This window comes from Trichomonas vaginalis, chromosome III (assembly GCF_026262505.1).
Source record: "Trichomonas vaginalis G3 chromosome III, whole genome shotgun sequence".
Classification (NCBI taxonomy): domain Eukaryota; phylum Parabasalia; order Trichomonadida; family Trichomonadidae; genus Trichomonas; species Trichomonas vaginalis.
In genome coordinates this window covers 240,034-267,536 of record NC_067205.1, presented here as the reverse complement: position 1 = coordinate 267,536, position 27,503 = coordinate 240,034, and the positions used below count along the sequence as shown (strand labels likewise).

At 31.7% G+C, this 27,503-nt stretch overlaps 11 protein-coding genes and 3 pseudogenes across 14 annotated transcripts, besides 4 other annotated features; 8 read left to right on the top strand and 6 right to left on the bottom strand.

Annotated features, from left to right (window-relative positions):
- Nucleotides 1-63: 63 nt before the first annotated feature.
- Nucleotides 64-1,101: a mobile genetic element.
- Nucleotides 1,102-1,664: 563 nt separating this feature from the next.
- On the top strand, nucleotides 1,665-3,169 carry TVAGG3_0613230 (uncharacterized protein; the record flags this gene model as incomplete). The annotated part of the gene is made up of 1 exon (XM_001318459.1): nucleotides 2,711-2,959. One exon carries the CDS (start codon nucleotides 2,711-2,713, stop codon nucleotides 2,957-2,959), a length of 249 nt encoding a protein of 82 aa, XP_001318494.1.
- Nucleotides 3,170-3,559: 390 nt separating this feature from the next.
- Nucleotides 3,560-8,195: a mobile genetic element.
- TVAGG3_0613220 (uncharacterized protein) lies at nucleotides 3,704-4,000 on the top strand (the record flags this gene model as incomplete). The annotated part of the gene is made up of 1 exon (XM_001318458.1): nucleotides 3,704-4,000. One exon carries the CDS (start codon nucleotides 3,704-3,706, stop codon nucleotides 3,998-4,000), a length of 297 nt encoding a protein of 98 aa, XP_001318493.1.
- TVAGG3_0613210 (uncharacterized protein) lies at nucleotides 4,333-6,645 on the bottom strand (the record flags this gene model as incomplete). The annotated part of the gene is made up of 1 exon (XM_051240105.1): nucleotides 4,333-6,645. The coding sequence occupies one exon, from the start codon at nucleotides 6,643-6,645 to the stop codon at nucleotides 4,333-4,335; it is 2,313 nt and encodes a 770-aa protein (XP_051086692.1).
- Nucleotides 8,196-9,966: 1,771 nt separating the features above from the next.
- On the bottom strand, nucleotides 9,967-11,372 carry TVAGG3_0613190 (cyclin family; the record flags this gene model as incomplete). The annotated part of the gene is made up of 1 exon (XM_001318457.1): nucleotides 10,482-11,369. One exon carries the CDS (start codon nucleotides 11,367-11,369, stop codon nucleotides 10,482-10,484), a length of 888 nt encoding a protein of 295 aa, XP_001318492.1.
- A 476-nt stretch (nucleotides 11,373-11,848) lies between these two features.
- Nucleotides 11,849-12,564: a mobile genetic element.
- An 860-nt stretch (nucleotides 12,565-13,424) lies between these two features.
- Nucleotides 13,425-27,503: part of a mobile genetic element that runs on past the window's edge.
- Nucleotides 14,277-14,606, bottom strand: TVAGG3_0613170 (protein of unknown function, DUF4107 family; the record flags this gene model as incomplete). Its single annotated transcript, XM_051240104.1, has 1 exon — nucleotides 14,277-14,606. A coding segment is annotated over one exon (330 nt), but the record flags the coding sequence as incomplete, so codon positions are not given.
- On the bottom strand, nucleotides 14,832-15,152 carry TVAGG3_0613160 (uncharacterized protein; the record flags this gene model as incomplete). Its single annotated transcript, XM_051240103.1, has 1 exon — nucleotides 14,832-15,152. One exon carries the CDS (start codon nucleotides 15,150-15,152, stop codon nucleotides 14,832-14,834), a length of 321 nt encoding a protein of 106 aa, XP_051086690.1.
- On the top strand, nucleotides 17,029-17,607 carry TVAGG3_0613150 (uncharacterized protein; the record flags this gene model as incomplete). Its single annotated transcript, XM_051240102.1, has 1 exon — nucleotides 17,029-17,607. One exon carries the CDS (start codon nucleotides 17,029-17,031, stop codon nucleotides 17,605-17,607), a length of 579 nt encoding a protein of 192 aa, XP_051086689.1.
- TVAGG3_0613140 lies at nucleotides 17,909-18,684 on the bottom strand (annotated as a pseudogene). Its single transcript has one exon. A coding segment is annotated over exon 1 (776 nt).
- Nucleotides 19,879-21,410, top strand: TVAGG3_0613130 (annotated as a pseudogene). Its single transcript has one exon. A coding segment is annotated over exon 1 (1,532 nt).
- On the top strand, nucleotides 21,480-22,565 carry TVAGG3_0613120 (annotated as a pseudogene). Its single transcript has one exon. A coding segment is annotated over exon 1 (1,086 nt).
- TVAGG3_0613110 (organellar and viral DNA polymerase type B) lies at nucleotides 22,819-23,403 on the top strand (the record flags this gene model as incomplete). Its single annotated transcript, XM_051240101.1, has 1 exon — nucleotides 22,819-23,403. One exon carries the CDS (start codon nucleotides 22,819-22,821, stop codon nucleotides 23,401-23,403), a length of 585 nt encoding a protein of 194 aa, XP_051086688.1.
- Nucleotides 24,099-24,509, top strand: TVAGG3_0613100 (organellar and viral DNA polymerase type B; the record flags this gene model as incomplete). Its single annotated transcript, XM_051240100.1, has 1 exon — nucleotides 24,099-24,509. The coding sequence occupies one exon, from the start codon at nucleotides 24,099-24,101 to the stop codon at nucleotides 24,507-24,509; it is 411 nt and encodes a 136-aa protein (XP_051086687.1).
- TVAGG3_0613090 (KilA, N-terminal/APSES-type HTH, DNA-binding family) lies at nucleotides 24,598-25,425 on the top strand (the record flags this gene model as incomplete). Its single annotated transcript, XM_051240099.1, has 1 exon — nucleotides 24,598-25,425. The coding sequence occupies one exon, from the start codon at nucleotides 24,598-24,600 to the stop codon at nucleotides 25,423-25,425; it is 828 nt and encodes a 275-aa protein (XP_051086686.1).
- Nucleotides 25,713-26,186, bottom strand: TVAGG3_0613080 (uncharacterized protein; the record flags this gene model as incomplete). The annotated part of the gene is made up of 1 exon (XM_051240098.1): nucleotides 25,713-26,186. The coding sequence occupies one exon, from the start codon at nucleotides 26,184-26,186 to the stop codon at nucleotides 25,713-25,715; it is 474 nt and encodes a 157-aa protein (XP_051086685.1).

The following is a 27,503-nucleotide window of genomic DNA, read 5'->3' as shown; positions in this document are numbered from 1 at the left end:
TTTTTTTTATATTATAGAAATTTTATTTTCATTGTTTTATTAGTGCTATCTTTAAATTTTTAAGGGCGCACCCGTATGTACGTTTATTTGAGAGGAGGATTACCCTCTCAATTTTGAGGGATTCGTTAGTTTATTTTCTCGATGAATATGCAATAAAATTTGATTTTTACCTTATCAATATACTTCATATAATATACACATGTTCATGTAAAAACTTTTTTCCAAAATCCTCAGGAATTAAGGGATTTTTGAATTTTAAGAATTTTTTTCGAATTTTTTCGAAAAAAAAAATATTTTCAGAACAGCCTTAACGGCTAAGATTTAGGAACAATGTTAAGTATCAAAAAGAAAGGAGGTCTGATATAGACAACATATATCGTTGAAGGTTGAAAAAATCTCTAATATTTGAGCCCAAAATTTCAAATTTTAATTTTTTGAAAAAAGAGGCCACCCGTATGTACGTTTATTTGAGAGGAGGAGGATTATATTTTTGAAAGGGTGAAACATTATGAATATGTTAATTATATAATAATATGTATTATTATAAAAAAGAAAAAATAAAGAACGTTAAAATTTTTCTTTCTTGATTTTTTACAAAATCTACTTAGAATTATGCAAAATATGACTAAATAATTATAAATTTCAAGTTAAATTTTAATTTTGATAAATAATTTAAATTTCAAAATATCAAGTTCAGTTCGACTATGTATGTAGTAATTCCTCAATAAAGTGCCAAAACCCTATTAAAATATATGAACATTTTCAACATTTTAATGTTTTTATTTAAAAATTTGTTGGAATATGAGCTTCAAACAATTATTATGTAAATAAAAATAATTAAATATATGTATTTATTCGTATTACAACCGTAGTAAGTCGATTCTTCCTTTCTTCTACTGAGATTTGAATTTGATTTCGAATTGTAAAGAGATTCAAAGGGAAAATACTAGCGGATAAAAACTACCTCCATGAAAGGGTCATAATGGACTCAAGTTGTATTTTTTGATATTTTTTGCTTTTCGAGCCTAAATAGGTAGCCAAGATAATGCCTAAAATAAGGTTCTAAATTCTGAAGTTTACATGATCCTCTCGTGTGCACCCTTAAATTGGATATAAATTAAAAAAATAATTCATCTTTGCTCTTATATCAATTCAGGAGCTTTCAGTAGAAGGAATTGTAGAAATGTAAGATCTTCTGAATGGATCTCTTGCTTTGTATGTTATTTACTCATTGAGTCTTCATCCCAAGATATTTTTTTTAGATTTCGAAACAGCGAAAAGATTGACTCTTTGTACAAAAATTTCAATTCTATCATAGGGAAAAAGTATCTTATAATTCTAGAGCTAATGCTACTTAAGCAATACAAACAGCAGGTCTATATTGCAGGACCAAACAAATATCTTCACTTCTAAAAATAAGAATTTTCTTTGCAAATTTATGGACAAGTTGTTTTTTGGTATGACATACACCCAATTTGAATGACATTGGCGTACTCTAAAAAATAGTATTGCTTGATCTTTGGTAAATGGATTCATTATATAATAAAAGAGTAAACATTTAGCGAAATTTACGTCATATAGATTTATATGATCTATCTTGTATTTTAAGGTTAAAGATGCAGAAATTCTCACCCGTAAAAATTGGATTAGTTTTTACAGGCGTGCAAAATTTCATATGATTCACTTCCTTTTTTACTTATCTATCTCATATATGGCCCACATGGGATATGGAATTATTCCATTAAGCGAATTTTCCATCATTGGCCAACGTCAAGTCATACAAATTACACCTCCTCGCCATCCATTACAAAATGAAACTTTTTATTTCGTTGTTTTGAACAATGATATGCTTCAACACTCAGGACTATATAATTTTAGTTCAAATGAAACACTAGTCATAGTACAAAGGACTCTAAGCCAGAAATCTGATTTAGAATATTACTTAATTTCATTAGATTCCACAGCTGAAAACCAAATCATTACAGGTTTCCTTCCATTACCTCTTAAAACACTCGAATACGCTTGGGATCAATATTCAAAAATAAGAAAATATAATGTAGTTTTAATTCCGAATTATGATACAACATATCATATTTTATTATCAAACAGTAACAAAACCATTTATTATTACACGAATTCTAGTGATCCAAAGACATTAGATTCAGAAAATCAAATTTTTGTTCGCGAAAACAGCTCAGCTATTATTTCCTTTGAATTTCTTCCACAAGATCCTCACTTTATGCTTATAATTGATTCAATGGAACTCCATAATGACGAATTGCGCGATCAAGAATATTATTATGAACCAAGAACTTATAATATTTTTATATCTCTTCTATTTTATAATCGATATTCAGGTTTGAATTTAATAGTTTTGCCCACTAATAAAGACGATACATCTTTTCAAGTTTGCTCTAATAGTTATTTCGCATTTATTCAAACTCCGCATATGGTTGGGCACATTGATGTATTTGATGAGAATAATCAAACAATAGATATAAACAAAGGATCAGATCATGTTTCCGTAAGTTCTCTGCGTTCAGATCGCTATCCTTCGATTTTATTCTTCTATACTTATGGACTTAATTATTTATGGACAGGCTGTTCAAATATATCCCTCGAATTTACTAAGGGAGAAGCTGCACTAAAAATGACTTTTTTTGGCATCAAGCATTTTGATTATAAGGTTTCACTATCAAATTTCGAATTTATGCAAGATTATATCTCTATATTCACTTATAAATTAAAAGTAGTTGATCAGAGAAAAGGTGGATCATTAAAATTAACAACAGAATATCCTTATAAGAATCCTTTTGTGGTGCCATACTTTAAATTTGATTATAGAGATGAATTGTTTGATAAAAGAGCAAAGTTTTACAAGATTTTCATTCCAACATATATATTAATGGTTCTCTCAGGATTCTTAATATCTGCGTTAGTTACACGCAGCAAGAAGTAATTTTATTTTGTTATTTTAATAAATATGTAATTAGATCTATTATGGAAAATTCTAGTAGATGAATTTAACACGTTTTGTAAGGGGCGTGAAGCAACCCAAAAGTGTAATTCTCTAGTATATGATTATTTTTGCTTTTAATGCCGAACATCACTTGAATCAAAATTAATTGTATGCTAGAGATTTTTTTTTCTAAGGTTCAATACAATTGTGGCTTTATAGTAATATCTTAGAGATTTCTAATAGTGTTTCAAGTACGAAGTATAGACGAAAATACTCTTATTTTTGAGATATTATTGGATTGAACAACTAAAAATTATTTAATTTTGTAAAGTTGGAATCGGATTTTTTCTGAGCAGAAATGGTCATCATTATCAGGCTTACGAATTGCATTATTAATCAAGAACTCAATTCTTGAAGATTTGTTTAGTATTTATAGTAGAACATGAAAATAAGGTAGTCACAAAATCTAAGTAGAAGGGCTTTGAAATATTGAGGGGATTTGAAATTTTGGCTCTCAAAATTTACCCTTCCTCACTACTCGAATTCCGAGCCTCTCAATGAGTTTCCTCTCAATTTTGAATGGTTTATATTGACTTTTGAATTGGCTCGACCTCAAAACAAGCATTTTATGAGCTTACTAAGGGTGTTATAAATGAATTCAAAGGTATTTACATACATCCTGACCTCGTTCATTTTGTTGCTGAATGGTGCTCTGTAAAGTATGCATTTTATGTCAAAGATATTATGGACTCCATAGACAAGAAAGTTCATGAGAAATTAGATGAAGAAGAACTCGAAGATACAGTAGTGAATGCTAAACATTTGTTTGAAGAAGAAGTTAGAAAAATGTGCGAAAAACAATTAGAACATGAAGGTGAGATATGTTATGGTTATAGAGATTCTCCATACGAACTAGACCAATGGGAACAAGAAGATTTAAAGAGAGAATTTAGAGAATATGAACTCGCTAAGATAGCATTAGAAACTGCAGAAAAGAAGTTAAAAGTTTGGGGTCGTTTTGTACAAAAATATTGTGAGTAAATGAACCATTTATTTTTGTCATTAACGACCAAAAATATATTTTATCGTTAATGGTTTTTAGGTTATTCAATAATGAATTATTTTTGAAGAACTGAAGGTGTTACCATGTTACCATGTGCTACCATGTCAATTAACTTCTCTTAAAAATGATGACAACATGACATTTTGACAACAACACAGGAGGAAGGCATTTATGAATTATTTTTGAAGAACTGAAGGTGCTACCATGTTACCATGTGCTACCATGTCAATTAACTTCTCTTAAAAATGATGACAACATGACATTTTGACAACAACACAGGAGGAAGGCAAAAATAAATTCAAATCATACTTTATAAAGCTTCATTTACAGGTATTTCATCATCAGTAAATGAATCCTCATTATCGTTTGGTTCAACCTGTTTATATAATCCTTTCATTTCTTCTTTCAAAACATAACACCATGTTTGTTTACCATCTATTCTTCTATGTTTCCTATCACATTTATCCTTAATACTCATTTGGAAATTCTTGTCTTTCATGTCTGATGGTTTGCAGAATAGAGCATTTTTACACGTCATACCTGCACACAATTCATCATAATGTGTATTTATCCATACATCTAAAGGATTTGTTGATAATTCAATTAAATCTTGTTTGGCTTCAGTCATCGGTATGATTCGTACATTAAATGATGAAAGGTCGTAATTGATAAAATATGTTAGTAAATTATCATAAAATTCCTTAGTGCATGAATCCATTAAATTCTTGAAGTAATCAAATTGACCCTTGAATTTACCATTAACCCTTAAAACTACATATCTTCTGTCTCCAACTTCAATTTTGACAGGGTAAACATTGTTAGTTACGAAAATGAAGTTTGCAACGTTCTGAGCAGTTCTTCTGGGTTGATTCTTTTCATTAATTCTAATCTCATTATCCGTAATAATTGATTTCAAAGCGTTGAAGTTTGCAAGTCTGTCTTCACCAACATTCTTGAGTTCATTAAGTACAAGAAACATTTTATTTTCAACTACTGAGTTGAAATTACCCGTTAGCTCACCTATTTCAGTAATGTTTTTGCATGAATAACCAGCGAGAAGTTCAGAAATAATGTCTGTGAATCTGTTTTTACCTGTTCCCTGAAGTCCTTTCAAAATAATTGCTGTTTCATTCTTGATTCCAGGATGTTGAATCATTGATGCAATCCAGCCGAGAAGGTATTTATACACTTCATCATTATTATCACAAATGGCTTCTTTAATGAAATTCATAAACATCTCAATTTTTGAGTAATCAGGCTTTTCGAGAATGTTGTATTTATAACCTTGAAACGTTGAGAAAACATCGGGGGAATCAGATTTAAAGCAAACACCCTTAACGGTTAATGAGGATAATTGATTTAATAGTACGTCCCATGCTGTTATTGTTTTACCTTCTTCTTTAAATAATTTAATCATTTTAAGTGACTCTTTCATGTTTGATTGAAGAACGAATGATATTTGATTCATTTTGTCGTGGATATTATAGTCCTTTTGAATGAAATATTTATTTCCACAATCTACAAAACGGATTACACGTGATAAATCCTCAATTACTTCAGAACTGTTTTTATACTGATGATTTTCAGCCTTGCGTCTAATATCTGTTATCAAAAACGAGTCATCAAGTTTGATATCAAATGTTATTTTTGGCTTACGTAATAAAGGCAAAACGTATTCATCATAATATTCCTTTTGATATAGTTTTAGAATCTTCACCAAAACAAATGGAGAAGTCATTAAATGTGCATATCTACTACGTGCTTTTTCAAAATTACTTTTTGCATTTTCAGTTAAATTGCAGAAGTTATAAACGTTATCGTATGCTTCATTAATCAAATGATTAGGTAACGAATTAATTGCTTGAAACAGTGTGAATAATGTAACTTCTTTTTCTAAATTCATGTTTCCACCGTCATTATGTACTTCAAAATCACTGATGCCATCAACTATGCTCTGGGCAAGTTTATCGTCAATGTTTACATCTTTGTTTTCATTCATTATACTCTTTATTTCTTCATTCTTCTGTTCAACTCTTACCTTAATATTCAAATCATTTAATATATCATTCACTGTTCTGGTTAATGTTGAATCGTAACTTCCACGAATGAATGAGTATGTATTGATTGGTTCTGTTGCATTCTTGCGAACTCTTGAATCAGCCATAACCACTAATGAACGCTTTGAATCATCAATAGAAGTCATTATATCAATATCATAATCATTGCAGGAATAACATTTAATCATTCTGTTCGAAACTGCATAGAAGAAATTAGTGTTGCAATAAATGTGAAGACCTCCTGAAGCGGTTTTAACTATAACGTCTTTATCCGAAAGTTTTGATAGAATGTCTTTTCTAACTGTTTCTTTAAGTTCATCATTGTATGATTTATTGATATCGACATCTATAATCGTTAAATTTGATATTTTATTTACTAATAAAGCCATACCAGTTTTCCTTCCTCTTCCTCCATCATGTTTGAGGTAGTTGTGTAAATCAATCTTGTTTTCACCAATTCTTTCGTTGAGGGTTTTAGTTTCTACCACAACTAATTCCTCAACTAATGAATCAATAACTTTTTCATCAGAAACGATAAAGTTGCTGCTGTTGTTTGTTGCTGTCATTTATATAGGAATAAAAAATAAAAAATAATTTTAAAACCAACTTTATTTTTGGGCTGCATCAAATTTCCTGTGTTGTTGTCAAAATGTCATGTTGTCATCATTTTTAAGAGAAGTTAATTGACATGGTAGCACATGGTAACATGGTAACACCTTCAGTTCTTCAAAAATAATTCATTATTGAATAACCTAAAATCATTAATGAAAACATAACGATAACATCAAATTTCCTGTGTTGTTGTCAAAATGTCATGTTGTCATCATTTTTAAGAGAAGTTAATTGACATGGTAGCACATGGTAACATGGTAACACCTTCAGTTCTTCAAAAATAATTCATTATTGAATAACCTAAAATCATTAATGAAAACATAACGATAACATCAAATTTTATTTTTATATAAATGGATACCCCACAAGCTCAAAATTTACCACAAATCATAACAAGGAGGAAATGATAAAATGATGCAAGAACAAATTAAAAACAACAAACCACGAAAACCGAGAAGATGAGGAATAAAAATTAAATTTGGATTGAGTTTAAAAATTCATCTTTATTAAATTCATCTCTTCCAATCAATTTATTTATTCTATTAAATTCTTTTTATTTTTTTTTTGCTTCACTCAGTTTAAGGATTGAACGGTAAGTTTTTAATTTTTCGATTATTTCTTTCCTCTCTTGATCGTTTTCAACCCCACCACATTGCGGCTTCTTTTTGTAATAGCATATTTTTGATTTAATTCTGTTTAGTTTCTTTTATATTCATCGTCTGACTCTTGGATGCTTCGTTGTCACTCATTTCTTACGAAATAAAAAATTAAATATTATTTAAATATAATGGAGTAATAAAATAAATCGGAATTTCTATTAATTTATTGTTAACCTCAACTAATGCATTGCCGTTAATATATCTAACAAATTCAGCTATTGTGTCAAATCTTCGTCTTCTTTTGTCATTGATTTATCAGTTTTTCCATAATCGAGATGAAATCAAAACTTTATTCCCCTTGTTTAAAATTCATGAGCCCCGAATTAATTTGTTCACGTTTAACATCATTTAACCTTTCCATTTGCTTTCTAATATATTCCCATTCTTTTGAAATATCATTTTTCATTTCCACTGTTTCATGTTTATAGTTCTATGCCATGTATTATTGTAATAATATACTAACTGCTGTATGATGGAGTCATGATTTCCATCCCAGTATATCTGACCGTTAACCCCTAACGCATCTCTAAGAGTTCTCATTACCGCATCAACTATTTTATTATGAAACGTATATGGAGAGGATGAAAAGAAAAATTAATTTGTGGAAAATAATGAGCCATAGCTGCCTGAAATCCTTTATCACCATCACCCCTTATATTATCTACTCTTTCATGATCTAGTAAGTATTGTATAGCTCTTCTTGTTTCCTGTTCTGTTTTCCCTTTCACCGGAATGCAATATAAATATCTGGTGTTAATGTTAATGGCAAATAAATAAGTAACGTTTCCTTTTGAATATTCTAAATGATCGATTTCGTATGAATATGGATATGGTGCAAATGAAGGGCGACTAAATTTTTCCTTTAACGGTTGAATTTTTGGGTCGGTTGGTTTATTTAATATCTTGAAATCCTTTTTAAAATCTTTTTGCTTCTTTAATGTTTGAAATGGATATAATAAAGTGAATGATGAAGGATTAACTGAAGGAGGAGGTACTGTCGTTGGAGGTTTTGGTGTTGCAAGTGGTTTAATTTTATCTGCTTTGATTTTGGATTTCATTCCCCCCTTCATTAATTCTGGATGTATTCTATTCATTTGTTTTAAATATGCTGTATATAAAGGTTTGATATACTTTCCCGCTTCGAGTTTATGTTGAAGGATGAATTCCAAAAGTTGATCTTCATTTAAAAGTCGGGCTGAATATGATTTAACTAACGAATCATAAATTAAAGCTTGTGCTTCATTTATGGTCTGAAGGACCTGGGCGTTTTGTTCCTTTGGCTTTTGTTCCTTTGGCTTTTGCGGCTCAGGATTATATAAATTATATAATTCATCAATATCTTCTTCTGTTAATACTTTATTTTTGAAATCTTTCAATTGTTTAAGTTGTGATTTAGTTTTTTCCTTTGTATATTCATTATTTTTAATTTTGTCTTTAATTTTAGAAATTATTTTATCATGATATTTCAAAATTTCATTTTTATAATATGGATAATAATAACCCATATCATCACCCGTTATAGTGTTATCATATTTTTGGAGATATGCTTTTAATTCATAATAAGTAAGAAAATTTTGATTAAATACTAAATCATCAATTAAATTTTTTAAATCTGCGCTATTCATTTATATAAAAATAAAATAATTGTTTTAAGGGTGCCCACCTCTTTGAATCATAGTATCAAAACCATCATTAACGGTTCCTTTTGTCTCTTCTGTGGCATTTTATTAAAAATAAAATTTTAAATTATATTAAATAAATGGCATACAACATCCATTTTCACAACATACAGCCTTAGTGTGTGCTCCTGTTAATGCAGTCTTACCGATTGTTAAGCGAGTCATTGACCCGTTTTGAAGTTGTAAATTAATATTCTGACCATCAAATATCACTTTATCATTTATTATATCCAAATAATTTTTAGGTGTTAATTGTTTATTTTGTCGTAAACTAACACCTTTCATTTTTTGTGCAATCTTTTTAAAATCACTTCCATCAATTGAACCGTTGAATGATGGATAACATTTAGGACATAACGCCACCATGTTATCACCCTGTTTCTCAATTGCTAAACCCAATAACTTCTTCTCATGTGCTTTTTCTTCAGCTTTATTCTTTAATTTAGGTTTAAATTTCTCATCAAAACAGAAGAAATCAAAAGGTGCGAATTTGAAAATGTTTTTATCATAAAATTGTTTATCGGTAACAATTGCTTGAAATGCTTGAGTGTTAGGAAGATTTGACAACGTGTAAATTGAATAAAATGTTTAAAGTTGATGGATTCAAAATTTCAAAAATAAAAGGAGTGGTTAGTTTGAAATCTATTCCTCAATCAAGAATCACCTCATTAATGAAAATAGATGATTTAACAAAAGAATAGAAGAGATTGAAGAAAGAATGAATCAAATAATTGATTTCATAAATTCAAATAATCATTAGTTTCTAATTTCTTTTTCTCGTTTATGAGGTCTTTGATTATGACTCCATTGATTCCATTCAGGATTTAAACAATGTTTAATTAATCGCGGAATATCTGACATCATCTATATATATAGCTTCTTTTATAAAAGATAAAAAATAAATTATTTTTTAATTAATATTAATTTTTTTTAATGTGTTTATTTCATTATGTATGGGCTGAGTGTAAATGTCTTACAATTTTGAAAATTTTTAAATCTTGATTTATTCAAAAACGTAAGAATAAAAACCGTAAGAATCATACATTTTTTACTTCATATGTTAAAAAAATGATACAAAATCGCTCGATATTGTATGAATTCTTACGTTTACAAAAAAAGTCACACAACCCGTCATACCCTACTACTTTTTCTGAAGGAGTTTATATGACTGTTTTAATACTTCCCTAATCATTCTATAACTAGTAACACAACTTTTGGCAATTATATATGTTCTTGACAAATTTCACACCGATATCACATTTCATTTTGAAATAATTGAAAGTTTTCATCTAAAATCATGCTCATCATATCATCAAGGATCGAATTTTTCATGAAAAACATGAAGGCATAGTTGAACAAAAAATGTTCGGGAATGTGAAATCATTCTTAATGATATTTGAGATTGAAACATAATAGTAGGATGCAATACTTTATTAACAAACACAAAAGAGCTTAAAAAAGCATATATTCCTCGAGTTGAGGAAAAATCGGTCTCAAGACACCATGTATATCAAATGCCACAGAGAGGGATTCAATCACCTTTAAATGACATTCTGATTGTGATATACATTTTTCCTTTTTTATCAGTGCTTGAGAAATTTCAAGTACTGCTTGGGAAATTTCAAAGCTTGTGTAGTTCATTGAGCAATTAATCAGTAGAAGAGAGTATACACAAGCAATTGTGATACTTTTTAATGTAAAATTGGTCTCTGGAGTCGCTTGATTATAATATTCCGGAAGAAACAGGTCAAGATAAGAAAAGGGTGTAATGACTTCTAAGTCAAACTTTAAAACGCTTAGAATGCGTAGTTCACATGATACAATACTGTTAACGGAAACATCTCCATAAAAGGATGAAAAAAGCTCGCAGTAATCAATTGGACCTTCATCCTCAAGCTTTGTCGCTATGAACAAGCATGTGGCAGCGTAGATATTGATATCACTTTCGGAGATCTCCGACATTTTTAACAATAAATCGAAGAGCCTTGTAGCATATGCAAATGTATTGTGCGAAAGTGAAGATCCTACTGATATAGAAAACATTCCATATATAGCAGCATCTCTTTCTTCAGGACGAATTTGAGATGTCAATCTTCCTTTCATAATATTTTTGTTTGAGTATGTATTTTCGCGTCTGACATATTTGCTGATAAGACTGTTCTTGTATTTTGTATTGATTGGCGGACAAAAATAGGATTCATTCTGAATTTCAATTGGCAACAATTGTGGTGGGAAATGTCCGTCTGCATCAATATCTTCTGATTCGCTTGTATAGTTTGGATTTTCGGCCCATTTGAGCTCTTGAGTTGCAAAATTCATATCTACAGACTGAGTATACATTTGAATGATTGATAGTACTCACAAAAATGAGTTAGTTTTTATATTTCAGAAAATTTTTCTCATGATTTCGGATAACAATATGATAAATAGCAATTTGTAACTCGTAATAAAATCAATAACCGAACATTTTTCACAATTTTAATGAAAAGTCATAAAATTGTCTATTTTCCGAATTAATAAATATAGTGTGGGTATTAAAATCTGAAAAATTTCGTAAAAAAGTTATATAATGACGTTAAGTTTTTTTCCTTGAAGTGGCTTGAAATACATTGGCCGAAAGTGAAATGGTATATACGTCTGGTATAAAGCAATTATACATCAAAATTATTCATCAGTTTCGAGTTTATCTAAGATTTGATATGACAGGATTAGCTTTTTATAATTTAAATGTGATACACGCATTTGCTTAACTATTTACATATGAAAGCACTTAAAGAGTGAATGGTTTCTAGTAAAATTGACGTTATCTTTTGGCCATTGTTATAGACCGAAAATAGATTTTTTTCGGTTTTCTCTTCAAATAATTGAAAGAATGATACTATTATAGGTTTATTATATTATATAGCATATAATCATGCTATAGCCGAAAATTATAAGTTTTGAGAAGATTGAATATAACACAAATAAATTTGAATGTAAGTTAAATTGCTTGTTGTTTTTAATAGCTATTTAATGGGAAATCCAATATTGCAAAATTCAAATTGAATGATTGAAAGAACAGAAAAAGTCATTCTTTTCAATTTCGAATATGTTTCATTGTATTTATAATTATATGGTAAATAAGATATTTAAACTTGATTTTTGAAGGAAAATTCACAAAATTGAATAAATTCAAATTATTTTTATTCAAAAATAAACTAGTTATTTGAGTTTAATACTAATTATCTATTCAAACTACGAAGTTTGTAATTTAAAATATTTTGTGAGATCAGATTGAATTAATTCAAGGTTCTTTTCAATTAATATTAATGACCATATTACGCATTTTCGAACATTCTAAACCAAATATATAAAAATGGAGACGAATGTTAAATTTGCTAGACATGGGGGAGTTGTCTGCAAAGTTTTAGCTCTTATCTCTAACAAAAAATTAATTTTTAAAAAATGACCGAATACGTTTCACAGCGAGAAAAAAATAAAAGCAAGATAGAATTTTCTAGACATAAAGAAGTTGTCTACCAAGTGTCAGCTGTTACTTCTTCTCAATACTGATATAAAATAAAAATCTTTATTATTTATTTAACCTTTATTGTTTCATTAAACTTCATTTATTTTATATTATAGTTTTATTCTTTTAGCTACTTGTAAAATAATCTAATTTTATATCATCATTTTACCGGATTATTCTTCAGTACATCGATTGTGTATCTAAAATAATATCATTATCCTTATTCTGTTTTTTTCCAAAATTCTTTTAAATATCTTTTTTGGTTAGATTACTTTATACTTTTACTTTTATTTTATAATTTCAAAAAAAAATTGGTGATTGTTCTATTCTGTTACAATGTGCATTATCATATTCTAATGAATTATTCATTACATACATTTAAAAAAACTTGTTAAAAATGAAATTAAAAAATTATGTTTATTATTACGCTGTGAATGTGTCAACAGCGGTCATGCCTGTATCTGTATCCATATTTGCCACAACCTTTCTGTATCTGCATTTGTGTATTTCGGTTTCAGCTGATACATTTGATTTGGCGTGTAATTTGTTCCAGTTAATGATTAATTGGGAGATCTTCATGCGGTGTGTTATTATTGTACTCCCAAATAAAGGCAGGAATAGCCTGAATGCTTTGGCAGCGCTCCAATGTCGGCCAGAATCTCTCAATCTTCCCATTTTGGTAGGGAGAATGAGAGTCTGTATGCCGCCATTGGCCGCCCCCAAGATCAAGTAGATCTTGAAAGGCGCCCCTATTTTCTGAACCGTTGTCGGTCCAGAAACAATAAGGGGCGCCAAATTCAATGAAGGCGGAAGCCGCAACGTTCGCTGTCGTCGCTGCCAGCATATCTGGTATTTGTATACACGCTAGGACAGTTAGTATGGGTTAGTTGGGTACGGAGGCACTGCGCGCCTCCTTACCCATTATATGTGAATTTGACACTTTACAAAACCGTTAACGTATATTTTACAACACAAACGACAACACTAACTTAACCTTAAATATTTACAAAACCACCACCCACTTCACTTCACTAACGAACTCACTAATGTAAAAAATAAACGTTCTCACTATCGTTCTCACTAACGACTTCACTAATGTTCTCATAAATTTTCCTCAATATCTTCATCATCAGTGTTAACCCTATTGTAGTCATACTTGAAGCCATAAACTTTCTCTAACTTCTTAACGTACAATTTACATAACTTACCTTCGTCATCGTATGGTTTAATGATATAACTATTTCTATCTTTATACACAGTCAATGAAAATCAACTGGTCTCGGATGTATTGGAAAGAACATGTTATGCTCAGGAAGGAAGAATAAATGTTTAAATGTATGTTTGTTATATTTTTCGATTTGTATGAGTTGCTTTTGTTCTGTCATTTACATCCAAATAAAAATTTTCAGTAAAATAAAAATAAACTTAAAAATTAATGATATCACCACCCTCACACGTATGAAAACATAGCACAAAAATAAATTTAGGTGAAGTGGTGAGATCTCACCTCTTTTTTCACCTGTTTTTTCACCCTGTTGAATTCATTGCTTTATAACTCTCTTCCTTGGTTTCTTTTTAGTTGCTTTCTTCACGTCTGTCTCCAACTTGACTGTCTTTCTTCTTCGTCCATAATGATACCAATTACTTCCACCAGTCAATGGGTCAAATGGTCTTTCGTAAGGGTTTCCATACATTCCATAGGGACCATACGGAAGAACTACTGGTGGAGAAGAAACATTTTCTTTAGTTCCATCGACTCTATTTAAATGCATTGTTTCACCTTTCATCTGGTCATTAAAGTCTTTTGCGTGTTTTGCAAACTCATCGTCCTTTCCTAAAGCATTTTCTGACTCAGTCGCAACCAAATTGGATGCTTTATTTATGAGCCCTATTTTATTTAATCTTAACTTCTTTGCAACCCAGCCTCCAATCTTCCCTTTATTTGCATCTAATGTCTTCGAAACCCTTCCTCCACTCATTTTATTTACTGCGTCATAAGCTCCAAGTGCTTTTGCTCCAAATGCTAATGCTTTTGTTCCCATTGCGCCTAAAGCTGCCCAAGCTACCATTTACACCATATTAAAATCATCTCTCTTCAATATTATCTCATAAAAGTTCTCGTTACTGGAGAAAGTCAATGAAACATAAGCGTTCTCACGGGCTTCGCCCTCACCACTTTGCGGTCTATCTAACTTCTTTCTTATCTCATCTATACGCTTCAAAATGTCTGAACAATTGCTAACATCTTCTACAACAGTTATTTCATCATGAATGACCTTCAAGAACAAGCTCATTTAATATGCTATTAAAATCATCTCAATAATGAGTCCATCCTTTCCATCTTTAGGTAGCACAACATCTTTCATTGAAGAAGGTTCGACAAGTCTTATGTTAAACTTACTGACAAAGTTTGTTATACTATAATGCTTCGGCGGCGAATACATGTAGTTTGAAAGACATAATATAGATTCTTCAGCAAATTCACTTATACTGGATTTTATAACAATGTTCTCACGAGACCAAATACCACCAATTGACAATCTTGTAAGCAATCCTGCTGAACCTTCTACTGTAAACGTCGATGGTAACATTCCACGAAGGTCATCTATTGACATCGTTGAGTCACTGAATTTAAATATTTTCTTAAAGCAATCGTCATTATCTAACCATGCAATAGCTTTGAAGTTTTCATTCGAATAGACATCTGCTTCATTAAATGTAAAACCTGACTTCTTTGCAGAGATGACTTTAAAATCTATTGAGTTTGTTTCAAAATTATATGCTATGGTAACTTCTGAAGGCAATGGATGTCCTTCCGCAGTCAGTTGTTCTCTCACTACCGTTTGAAGCTTTGTATTAAAAACTTTCATGTCATCTCCTGTATCTAAGTTACATACACAGCAACAGGGAAACTATCTTGCTTCTTTGTTTCATCATTATACCTCAAAACATTAAAGTTCTTCAATAATATTGTTCTTCCTGCTGGAATACTTCGAACTGTCTGATTTCAATAGCTTTCTCACCTCCTACATACTCTACCCAGTGTCTTGGATATTCATAAGTATACTGACTTTCTTGAATTTTGGTTGGTTTCATCATAACATGTTCATAGTATATCTTTATACTCTTGTCAGTTAGACTCGGTGCTATGTTCTGAATATTTCTGACTTGCATTTTTAATGGAGATAAAATGAAGCATTTAATACATGACGTAGATGAAGACATGAATGAAACTACAGACAAACTTAACTCTTCTCTTATTCTTCCTTTCAGCAAAGATTATGAGTTCTGTTCAAATGGTGTGTATTTCTATTGTGGAAAGATGGGGTCAGGAAAGACATTTAACCTCATTCGTCATATACTCATAACAGAGCGTTTAGGAAATGACTCATATTATGACCAAATCATTATATCAGCAACTTCAGACTCTATGGACTCAACAGCGAAAACATTTATGTCAAAAGTTCAAGCTCTGTCGTTAAAGTTCCAGATAGCGAACTCATTGAATTTCTTCAACGTTACATTCGACGTAGAGAAAATATTATGCCATCGTAGAGTTCATACAGTCAGGAATGCAAAAGACTTCGAGGAGATGGAAAGAATTATTGACAAACACCACTTACGTCAGTACTCAGGAGTTTACGATATGAAACGACTGACAAACTACATTCTATCAAAACTTTCAAAATACCCCTTCAAAAATATCCTTCAAACACTTGCTCGTTTGTGACGACTTCGCTGGAAAAGGTTTAGTGTCAAAGCCTGACTCACCATTAGCTAACATCATTACTAAAGTCAGACATTACCACTTAACTGTAGCAATACTTATGCAAACATGGGTTTCTTGCTTTAAACATAAAACGTCTCATAACTGACTTCGTTATCTTTCAAGGTTTCTCACGTTATGATATTGAACTCATTTGGAAACAGTCAGGTATAACATTACCTTTTGAAGAAATTTGGGAAGCATATAAGTCTCTCATTTCTCCTCGTTCATACCTTGAGATTCATATCATGACTAATACCATTAAAGTCAAAAATATTCCATGGGAACGACCAACATTGTTTTAAAGTTTAACCTTCAATTGACTGATGGTAAACAAATTCCATGCATCTCTGTCGCCATTTCTGTTAATATTTTTGCTGTCATTCATATCATCCACTTCCCCATCCGTTAGCTTTTGAGGATATGCGTTAGAATAGCTGTTCTTAAATGAAGGCTTTTCACCTTTGAGAGCATAAACTCTATAACTTTCTGCATACTTTATGTTTGAACCTCCTGAGCCATCATTGACATAAATTTTTATAGGCTTCCACCCTTTGTTCATGTTCCTGCTTTTCCCTTAGCTCTTTTGTTCAGTAGTTCTACATCTTTATACACAGCTCCTGTCTCAGTGAATTCAACAATATTTTCATTCGTTAGCTTTACATTCAAACCCTTGTCGAGTATATTGTTCATTTCATATATAAAAGGTTTTTATTCTATATGAAATGAGAAGCAAATCCATCTTAGCTGGTGCCGTTAATGTTCCAATTGAACCAACATCAAATGTTGACTCACGAACGACAAACAATATTGTCATAAAGAACTATAGTTCAGAGTGTTTGAAAGAACCAGAACCAGAGCTGAAATCCGTGAATTTAAACTCAGCTTCAAACGCTAACGCTACATCAGATGTTAAGTTAGAGTATCCACCACTGGACCAAATTCTTTCAAGAGAAGCCAACGACAACCCTTACACAAATGTTCAAACAAATCCTTCAGATAACGTAGACCATTACCTTCTTCAGTTATACCAAACAATTTTACTCAAAGACGATAAGAAGCTTTTGACAAATCTTATAAGCAAGAACCAAATAATTCTAACAAAGGAGGACCTTGAAAATGCTATCTCACGAATAACAGGGAAACAATGTGTCATTGACTATCTCGACCCTGAAATCGAATGCTGTGGTCAAACGCCACTATTCATGAAAATAGGTAACATCCGCATCATTGAAACACCAGGAACTACAGGAGTTGAGTTTAAGTATAAATATTCGACGAGAATATACAAAACTATCTACTGACTATAAGCTTTGTTTGAAATATGTTTTAGTAAATTAAAGCAGTCAGGAGGGCTCTTTGAGCCCATCTTGGCGCTTTGCGCCGTCAGTCAAAAAAAATTTCAAGTTAGCAATTTGTAATATCTATCCAAAACTTCTTCAACAGTATCGAACTCATCTTCATAATGCAAACCTAATCTTATTGACTTGGTGCAGTTTTCACTAACACAATATTTTTCTGTTCTCTTGACTGACATAACTAATTCATTTGTTTCATCAAACAGCAACAACCAAAGTTCATGACCTAATACATAACATTCATACTTTATATTTTTAGCTCTGAGTTCTCTTGTAAGCTGTTGCATTTAATATTTTCTAAAAAGTCAACTTCAACAGTCATTCGCGCTGGTGCCTTCAGTTCTACAGGCTCTCCTTGAAAGTCAACAAGTCTGAATTGCATGTCTTTCAAATTATGAGGACTAATGCGAACCCATTTACCTAAATGAGTTGCTATGACAGGAACGTTTGGAATGAACATTGAATTGACTGCATAACAGAAGGATTTATATTCTACTGAACCTTTACTATTAACTCCTGAAATGCCTGTGACATTAGCTATTTTAGACTCAATGTACAAACAATTGCCATAACATACATATGGAACAGATTTCATCTCAATCGTTTTGTCAACACTTTTCAAAGGAAATGTCATATGGTATGCTCCCAAAGCAATTGTACTCTATGACTCATTCGTGTTATCTTAAACTCCTTCGCATAACTGAACTTCAAAACTCCTGCAATAAGTTTAACATTCATTAAGTTTTCTTCGTTATCCTTGTTTATTGTAGTATTTATGAGAGCATTTAACACTCCAGCTAATGTTTCCATCTTATATTCTACATTATTGTGAAATCTTATTTCGTGCTTCTTTCCATCTATTTCAATCTCCATGAAATCTGTTTCATCTGTTATAACGAATGAAGCGATAGTATTGAAGTCAACCATTCTGAATGCAAGCGCCTCATTCTGTAGACCTAAGTTTGTTTGTAGCTTTACTGTCCCGTATTCATTTGGGTCTGTACTTTGCAAATAGAACAACATTTTTATACTCATTAAAATATGAGTTATAGCTGCATATGCGTATGAAGCTGACAGAGCTAAACGTTTATATTTTGGTCAATACTCTCTCACACTTACTGACAAATATATTGTTATACTGATGGAAATACTGAGAAATACATAACATGGAAGGACTATGAAAAGTTTGACCCTATTTTAACTCCATGTACTATGCCGTTTATAAAGGACGGTGAAATTATTGAAAAAGATAATACAACCGTATATAGGTCTGTTTATGAAGCATTAGAATATATGTTGAATCATAACCCAAAAAGATTTGACCCAAGCACTACACCATGTGCAATGCCTTTTATTAAGGACGGTGAAATCGTAAGAGTTCCGGATTCAACGGTTTACACAGCTGTTCAAAACAGTTTACAAAACATTTTAGCGAATATCTTTAATTCAGAAACTACAGAAATAAAATTACCATATATAACAGATGCTAAAGAAATTAAATCAAAACGACAACATTATTTACGTCACTTAATGATTTAATGACTTATATCATTAATATTCCTGCACCAACTACAGCATTTGATCCAAACTCGACGGTTTGCAGTGTACCTTTCATAAATGACAGTTCATTAATTACTTTAAGGGATTCGACAGTAAATGAATCATTAAAGGGTCATTAATGAAAATCATTGATTTTAATTCATCACGAATACATATAATTCATTCATTAATGTTTCATATGCTTCTAAAGAAGGTGAGCCAAAAACTATCGATAAAAGCGGTGTATGAAATAAAGCATCAACGACGAATTGAATTCGTTAACTTTGACGGTGATAGTTTCGTTAATGAATAACATCGGGGAAAACAATTTTAACGAAAGAATACTTAAATCTCATGTTAGTGAGTTCGTTGAAATTGAAAAAGAAGGTGGAAGTAAGTTCGATCCACTGAATTTCATTTTCAGCTTAGCGAATGCGGGTGTTAGTTTCGCTGAATGGACAACTATACAGAGTGAAATAAATGCAATATGGACGTTTTTGGGGTCAAAGCGGAATGGGTGAGCTTGTAAATGCTGCAAGAACATTAGGTGAATCAGGAAATTTTGTAGATGGTTTTAAAAGACTTGTTTCAAATGTTTTAAAAACACAAAAGAATATTATTTAGATATACCGTACATAACGGACGGATTTCGAACAGATAGCAACAAACCCTCCGGTTATGGCTGCGTTGATGATGGTTAGAGATATAAAACCACGTACGACGGGAACGAAGAACATGAACAACAGGATACTGGTCGGGTTATTCGAGACATTAAAAACGTGTATCCTGAAGTTATTGATTTATTTAGAGGAGTTAATGATTCAATTTCAAAACATTCTATAAACCCTCGATGAAGAGAATAAATTAACAGATTATATATTCTCATTATTGCAGAATTAATGAAGAGAATAAATGAAAAAGGAATTGGTGATATCATTAATGTCAGCGATGTATGATGAAAAGAAATTTTGACTCATTATTTAAAAACCGAAAACAGAAATATAGTCTTTATGACGTAATTACCGAATTAATGAAAAAGATTAATGATATAAAGAGTTCTGGCGGAAGAGTTGAATTAGAAGTGAATGATGTTAATGAGAAATTAGCCGAAAAAGCAGACAAAAATGAGCTTTTAGCTCTGAGTGATAAAGTCAAGAACCACGTTCATTATATAAGTTCAGACGAACAGATTATAACGGACTACCATGGATATTTAACACGAAGTGATGAAGCGAAGACAAAAATGTTAATGAAAGAGATATAAATACATTCGTGGCTAAAGGTTATGACATAAGCTGTACTGTACAGTATGATGTAGCTAAAGCACCAGAAGCATTTGGTTATACGGTGAAATTTATGCCTCTACTTTCAATGTTAACGGTGTATTAGTTGAACCAAGATTTACATTGAGAGTTAAGGCAAAAATAACGTTTGAAGATGCTATTAAAAGTAAAGCTGACAAAGTTGAACTCGAAGCAATGAACAAAGTTTTGAAATCTCATAAACACAATATCTCCGATATAAATGAACTTCAAGCTACATTAAATAGTAAAGCTGACAAAGAACATACACATAAATCCTTCACTACTGTTAGAGCAGACGACATAATATTGAACTATGATTTGGGTTCAAGTGCACCTTTAGAGAATCCGAGTACAAGCGTAAAAGATACTCTTAACAATTTAGATAACAGTTGCAGGAATATCGAAGGTCATGCCAGAAACTTTGAAGCATATGAACTACCAGCAATGTTAGATAAGAAAGCAGACAAAACAGAGCTTCAAACATTAAAGACTGAAATACTTCAAACATTATATCCTATAGGCTCTATTTATACGTCAATGAACTCAACAAATCCAGCAACAGTTTTAGGTTTTGGTACGTGGAAGCAGATTGTAGATAAATTCTTATACTGTGCTAACTCTTCAAAGCAAACAGGAGGTTCGAAGAAAATTAAAGAAGCAAACCTTCCACCACACACTCATACAGGAACTACAAACACAACAGGTAGTCATTCACATTCAATAACAAAAAGAGGTTATACAAATCTTGCAGCAGGTTCGGATAGACAGGGAATGCATAGATATGATATTTCAAGTGACCCAGTAGATTCAAGCGCAGGTATTTTTGTGGAACCACAGGAAATCATTCACACACTTTCACAACAAATCCAACAGGCTCGGGTGCAGATTATATGCCACCATTTGTGACTATATTCGCATGGTACCGCGTTCAATGAACGCGCTTGAGCCTAGAATAAAATCTTTAACTTTACATAAATGAGCTTGAAAGAAGTATTCGAACAACATCCATGGAGGTCATTTAAGAAGTTCAATGAAGCTGCAAAGAGTTGGGGATTTACTAACAGAGCTGAAGTGAAAAGGTTCTTTGACAAAAATGTTGTACATCAAACAAAAATAAACCCTTACGACTACTTTTTACCAATTTACTCCAACACTCCTGGCGCATACCAATTTGACACTCTCATTCAAAGCAGAAAAGGAGGACATAACCCATTCCTCATCTTCATTAATGTTAACACTCGTAAAGCATATGCATATCCAATGAGGAATAAAGGAACTCATGAAGTTTTAAGAGTTTTACAAAAGTTTGTAGCAGAACATAGCCCAAGTACTTTAACATCAGACCAAGACAGTGCATACCTCAGCAATGAAATCACAGATTTTCTCATTAAGCATAACATAACTCACTACACTACTGAAGACCATAACCATAACATACTCGGCATCATAAACCGCTTCATAAGAACGCTCAGAGATTTAAACCAAGAGCGAGACTTTACCGAAGAAACAATGAAACATTTTCTCGAAGTATATAATTCCTCAACACATTCTACAACAGGACATACACCAAATTCAATGACACAACAACAAGAAGAAAAGTATATACAAAAGAAATGAAGCCAAACACAAAATATCAGAAATTCAACACAATTTACCCTCATTCCTGGTACAAAAGTTCGTGTAGTTCTTGACGACAAACCGTTGACAAAGAAACGTTTAAGGTTAAGTAGAAACTATTATATCGTAGACTCTACGCAAGGTAATGGATATCTTATAAAAGCTGCTGACGACTCTATTGCGTTTTACCCTCGACATAAATTAGTTGAAAGTAGTAATGGCAAACTTGCTGAAACCATTGACGAAGCAAAGCGAGGAGTGGTTATTGAAATACTTGGCTATAACATAAACGATGACACTTATAAAGTAAGATATGAAGGAGGCGTTGAAGATGTTATACCATCTAAGAACTTGAGAGAGTCAAAGCCAACACATCTGGGACCATTAGAGCGGGAGTACTGGAAAGACAAAAATAAGCCAGAAAGAATAAGAAAATTCTTCTAAACTTTTTCATTAGATGTAAATCAGACATGAATGAGAACAGTCATGTATTATTAATGGTACCATTTATTTTTGTCATAAATTTACACCAAAAATATATTTTAGGTGAAGAGGTGAGATCTCACCCGTTTTTTCACCCTCGCCGCTTAGCGGCTCAGATTGCTTTAGCTTTCTCGTGAATTTTCATGAATTTCCTTAAGATAGAAAAATAAAGTTAGTTTTATTTTTATTTATTTTTTTATTTTGTATAAAAGATATGATTTCAACAATCGGCACAACAACAATTCAAGCCACGAACGGCGGGACTCTGTCCACAACTACAGCACCAAACTCGCTAGTCATGAATCCTACGTCAATGTTGGTAGAGATGAAAAGCTTTATTCCTTCTTCATATACTTTTGAAACAGAAATCCAGAAGATAAAGCAAGAACTTTTAACAAGTAATTTAGACTGTAGTGCGAAAGATGAAACAAATGAACAGTATCTTTATGAAATGGAGGACCTCATCGACCATTTACCCAAATTGCCTGAAATCCAACAACAAAAGCTCACTATTCCTGAATTCGATGAAATAGAAGTGAAACCAACTGACTCAGTAGAAATAAAGAAGTTCATACGAAAGGTAAATTATGAGTTTCTAGGATATCATTGCAACCATAAAGTTATGGACAAAGATTGCGACATGGTATATAAGAACATCTCTGACATATATAAATCTGGGGAGTTTAAGACATACGACAACTTTGTTTCATTTGTTGCAAAATGTGTATGGCAGATAAGAGATAAAGATAGAAGAGGTAAGGTATGGAATGAACAGATAAAACCAGCAGCTTTTGAGTGAAAGAAAACCATTGACGCCTTAGTTGTTCTAGCTGGTTTTATTTCAATGTATAACGCAAAAACGATGCCGCAATGTTCAAAATGTAAAGCAGCAATAAGAAAATATAACTACTCAGTCAAAGAGATAGAAAGAATGAGAAACGACTATGCAGACTTAAAGAAAGAAGCAGAAAAGCCAGCAGAAGATAAAATGGATATGTTGACATTTCTTAATAAAAACTATCCAACAGCAGAAGATTTCCTTTTATCTGATGTCAAGAAGAAGTATAAAGAAACTTTCGGCATTGTTAAAACATTCGATGTACTAAAAGAAGAAATAGAAGCTACGAAATTGTTTAGGATTTCAAATATACATCGTACAATTCATGTAAAACGCTTGTGAAAAAAGAGGTGAAAAAACAGGTGAGATCTCACCTCTTCACCTCAACATTATTTTTATTGAATTCAGCACAAAAATAATGAATTTCATTAGTTATTTTGTATGTAAAGACAGTAATGTCAAACATTGAGTTTGAAACAGTTAGAAAGATAGACAATGACACCAAAGTGGTTAGAATAGGTGATTTAAACGTAAGATACTCAAAGAAATACAACAAATATTCTTTGTCAGACATTATATCTCCATCTGGAAAGAAAACAAACGACTGGGTTAGAAATGCTTCAACTCAGAAAATTTTGACAAGAAATCCTGAGCTTATGATATCAGTAGCATTTCATGGAACAAGAGCATATCTTATAGACAAAAGTCTTATACCAATAGTTTTGTTATGGTTAGACCCAGTTGTTGGATATAACTTCATAACATATGGTTCATTCGATACGGAACGTTGCAGTGAAGGCTTACTTTACATCGTTCAGAAACCGAAGGACTTCAACACAAAAAGATATAAGATAGGAAGGACATATAATATAACTCAAAGATATGACAGTACAGTCAATAGAGTCAAGGTTGTGTTTGTTAATGATATGAGAGCTGCTGAAACAGAACTGCTTGAAGTTTTTGAGAAAATGTATGGTGCTCCCACGAAAGGTAAAGAAACGTTTGAAGTAGATGAGATAGATAAAGCTATAAAATTATTTGACGAAGTTGCTGAAAAATACATGTAAAGCGTTTATTTTTGGTCTTTTGTGAAAGTCAGAAAATAAAGTTAGTTTTATTTTTATTTATTTTTTTATTTTGTATGTAAAGACAGTAATGACAACATCAGAGAACACAACAACAGTTATAGTCCATGAAGCTATAAATGAAGAATACGAATACATACAATATAACAAACAACTTCGCCTCATTCGTTCGGTCAAAGACGATATGTACCAAATGCAAAGTATAATGAACGCTCTTCGTTCTACAAAGCAAGCATATCATTGGTTTGAAAACCAACAGACAAAAGAACTTTTAGAAGAATTTCCTCATATGATTGCTTCCCTCGGAAAACCGAGAGAAGAGATTCCGTACGAAAATCGCAAGAATTTGGCTCCTGGTTTGAAAGGTTATTATGTTCATAGACTTTTAGTAAACGCTGTAGCAATGTGGGCTTCACCTCGTTATGCTTGTTATATTTTCATGATGTTAGATGAACTATATAAAGCAGAACGTGGAGAGATGGAAAAGAAACTTCAAGCAAAAGATGAAGTCATTGAATCCAAAGACAAAAGCATACAGAAAAGAATACCGCGTTCGGTACCAAAAGGAAAGGAAAAGAGTTATAAGTATATGATATATACTGAAGAGTTGGAGAAAGAAGAAGATAAAGATGTGGTTATGTTGCATTTAGTCAGAAGAAACAACAAGAGCTTTTATGACTTAGCTAAAATATATAAATCTGACAGAAACTGGTTCTATCGTGAAAACTTACCGATTTCAATGACACCGAATGAGCAAATAAAGGAAATTGTCAAAAATACTCTTCCTCAAACACATTATGACATCAAAGGTTGCACAATACTTACATTCAAAGAAGACTTAACATTACTGAAGGAAAAAATAACAGAATATTTCGATAACTTCAAAGAGGAAGAATAAAAAAATCTAAGCTAATTTTATTTTTTTTATAAAATTTTATCTCATATGAAAGAACATGAATTTAGAATATTCGGAACTCATGACAGAAGAAGAGAACGAACAACATGTAAAAGATTATGCAAAATTTCTGAAGACATACAAAGCATTTAAACAATATCTAAATGCTTCTAAAGATTATGCAAAATTTCTGAAGGTATATAAAGCTTATGAAAAAGCGTATGAAAAGTTTATACATTGGGGAATTGTTGTAAAATATCGATATGAAGACTAACCAAAAATATATTTTCTTATAAAGCCTCAGGGTCAATTTCTTCAACCATTTCACTTCCTTCGTCAATGTCAATAGAAGCTTCTTCAACCTTTGGTAAGAATTTCTGTATAACATCTTTGTTCGTTATTGTCTTCAGAGATGAAGGATAATATTTCACAGATGTTTCACCCTTCTTATATTCTTTCTGTTCGGAAAGATTTAAAGCAATACTGAAGAAGTCAATATTAGAGTTCTTTATAACAGTATAATGAGTATCTTTGACATTCACGAAGAAACTCTTTTGTTTCAAAACTACTGCTAACTCTTGTGAAGTATAACGTTTGTGGTCAATGACGATAGCTAATGGTCTGACATACTGACCAAACTTAGATTCTTTCACAAACTTCTTGTTAAAGATAACATTAACATTTGAAGCATTATTGAACTCATTCTTGATGGCAGTAGCGAGAGCATTGTATGAAAAGAACTTGCAATCTTGCATGTGTTTCATTAAAATAAAAATATTAAATTATTTTGAAAAATAACTTAAAAAAATCTAATCTAATTTTTTCAAAAAAATATTTTTTTTATTTCCTACTAAAGATGTATCGGAAGTTGTCTAAGTTAGAACACTCGGAAATAAAACAACTTCTTACAGAAGCTAATATAGATGTTGCAAAGCATTACGCAACAAACAAAAAAGCACTCGCTGACTTCATTAAAGACTACAATGGTGAAATAACTTATGATAGGATTCATGAGTTCATAAAGCCGCAACGCGGCGAGGACGAAGTCCATGCAAGAGCATTTCCTTTAAATGACGTTGCTATTGACTTATATCATAGACGTTCAGTACCTCATGAAGTAAGAAGAGAAATGTTTGACATAACAAATGCAAACGTTGGTGAAACAAGAAGAAGAGACGACACACTGAAACAACAGAGAAGAGAGATGTTTAAGAGCGCTATAGAACAAGTTCGCAAAGCTAACGATGTCATTCGTTCCATTGACGACAAACCAAAAGAAGGTGAGAGATGGTTAAAGAAAGATGAAGAGAATAGGAAGAGAAATGTGAAGTCAGGCAATAGACTCATTGACTTTAACATCGAAGCTTTAGATGAACCAAACAGAGACTACTTACACAAACATTTCGGTAAGGTTTTCATGAGACTCTTAGAGAAGATTAAAATAAACTCCCAACAAAGATGGATGGTATGTTATAAACTTGGTGGAAAGTATGAATGTTCTACGTTAAACCTCAATAATATTGGAACATTACTACATCAGCTCTTGAAGGAGAACTTTATATTAGAGATAGAAGCAAATGCTGCAGGTATTGTTGAAATGCACTATGACTTCTTCTTGACAAACATAAAGAATCTTACCGAAATAAAGATGTATGATTTAACAGAATATGAAGGCTTAACGATGTCAGATGTAAAGAAAGGCAAACCAAAAAAGAGACCATATAGAGATGAAAGCACACTGACAAATGACCAGAAAGCCATTTTGGAAGCTCTTAAGCAAACAGGAAACCCAGCACTTATAGAAAGCTTTTGGAAAGATAATGGTGAAAAGAAGTTTTATAAGAAGAGAAGTGGTCAGTTCTGGAAGTATCTTTGCACATTACCTATAAATCTTGAGCGCTACCAAATCTTCAATGAATTGAACAAAAGAACTGCAGCACTTATGACAGAAGACAATTGTTTCGTTTATGCTTGCATTCAGGCTGGAGTAGATGGAGAGACTATTGACCACATGAGAGAAGTCATTCGTGTTAGAGACTTTCCTCAAAGTAAAGTACAAGAAATTTCTGACGCAACAGGTA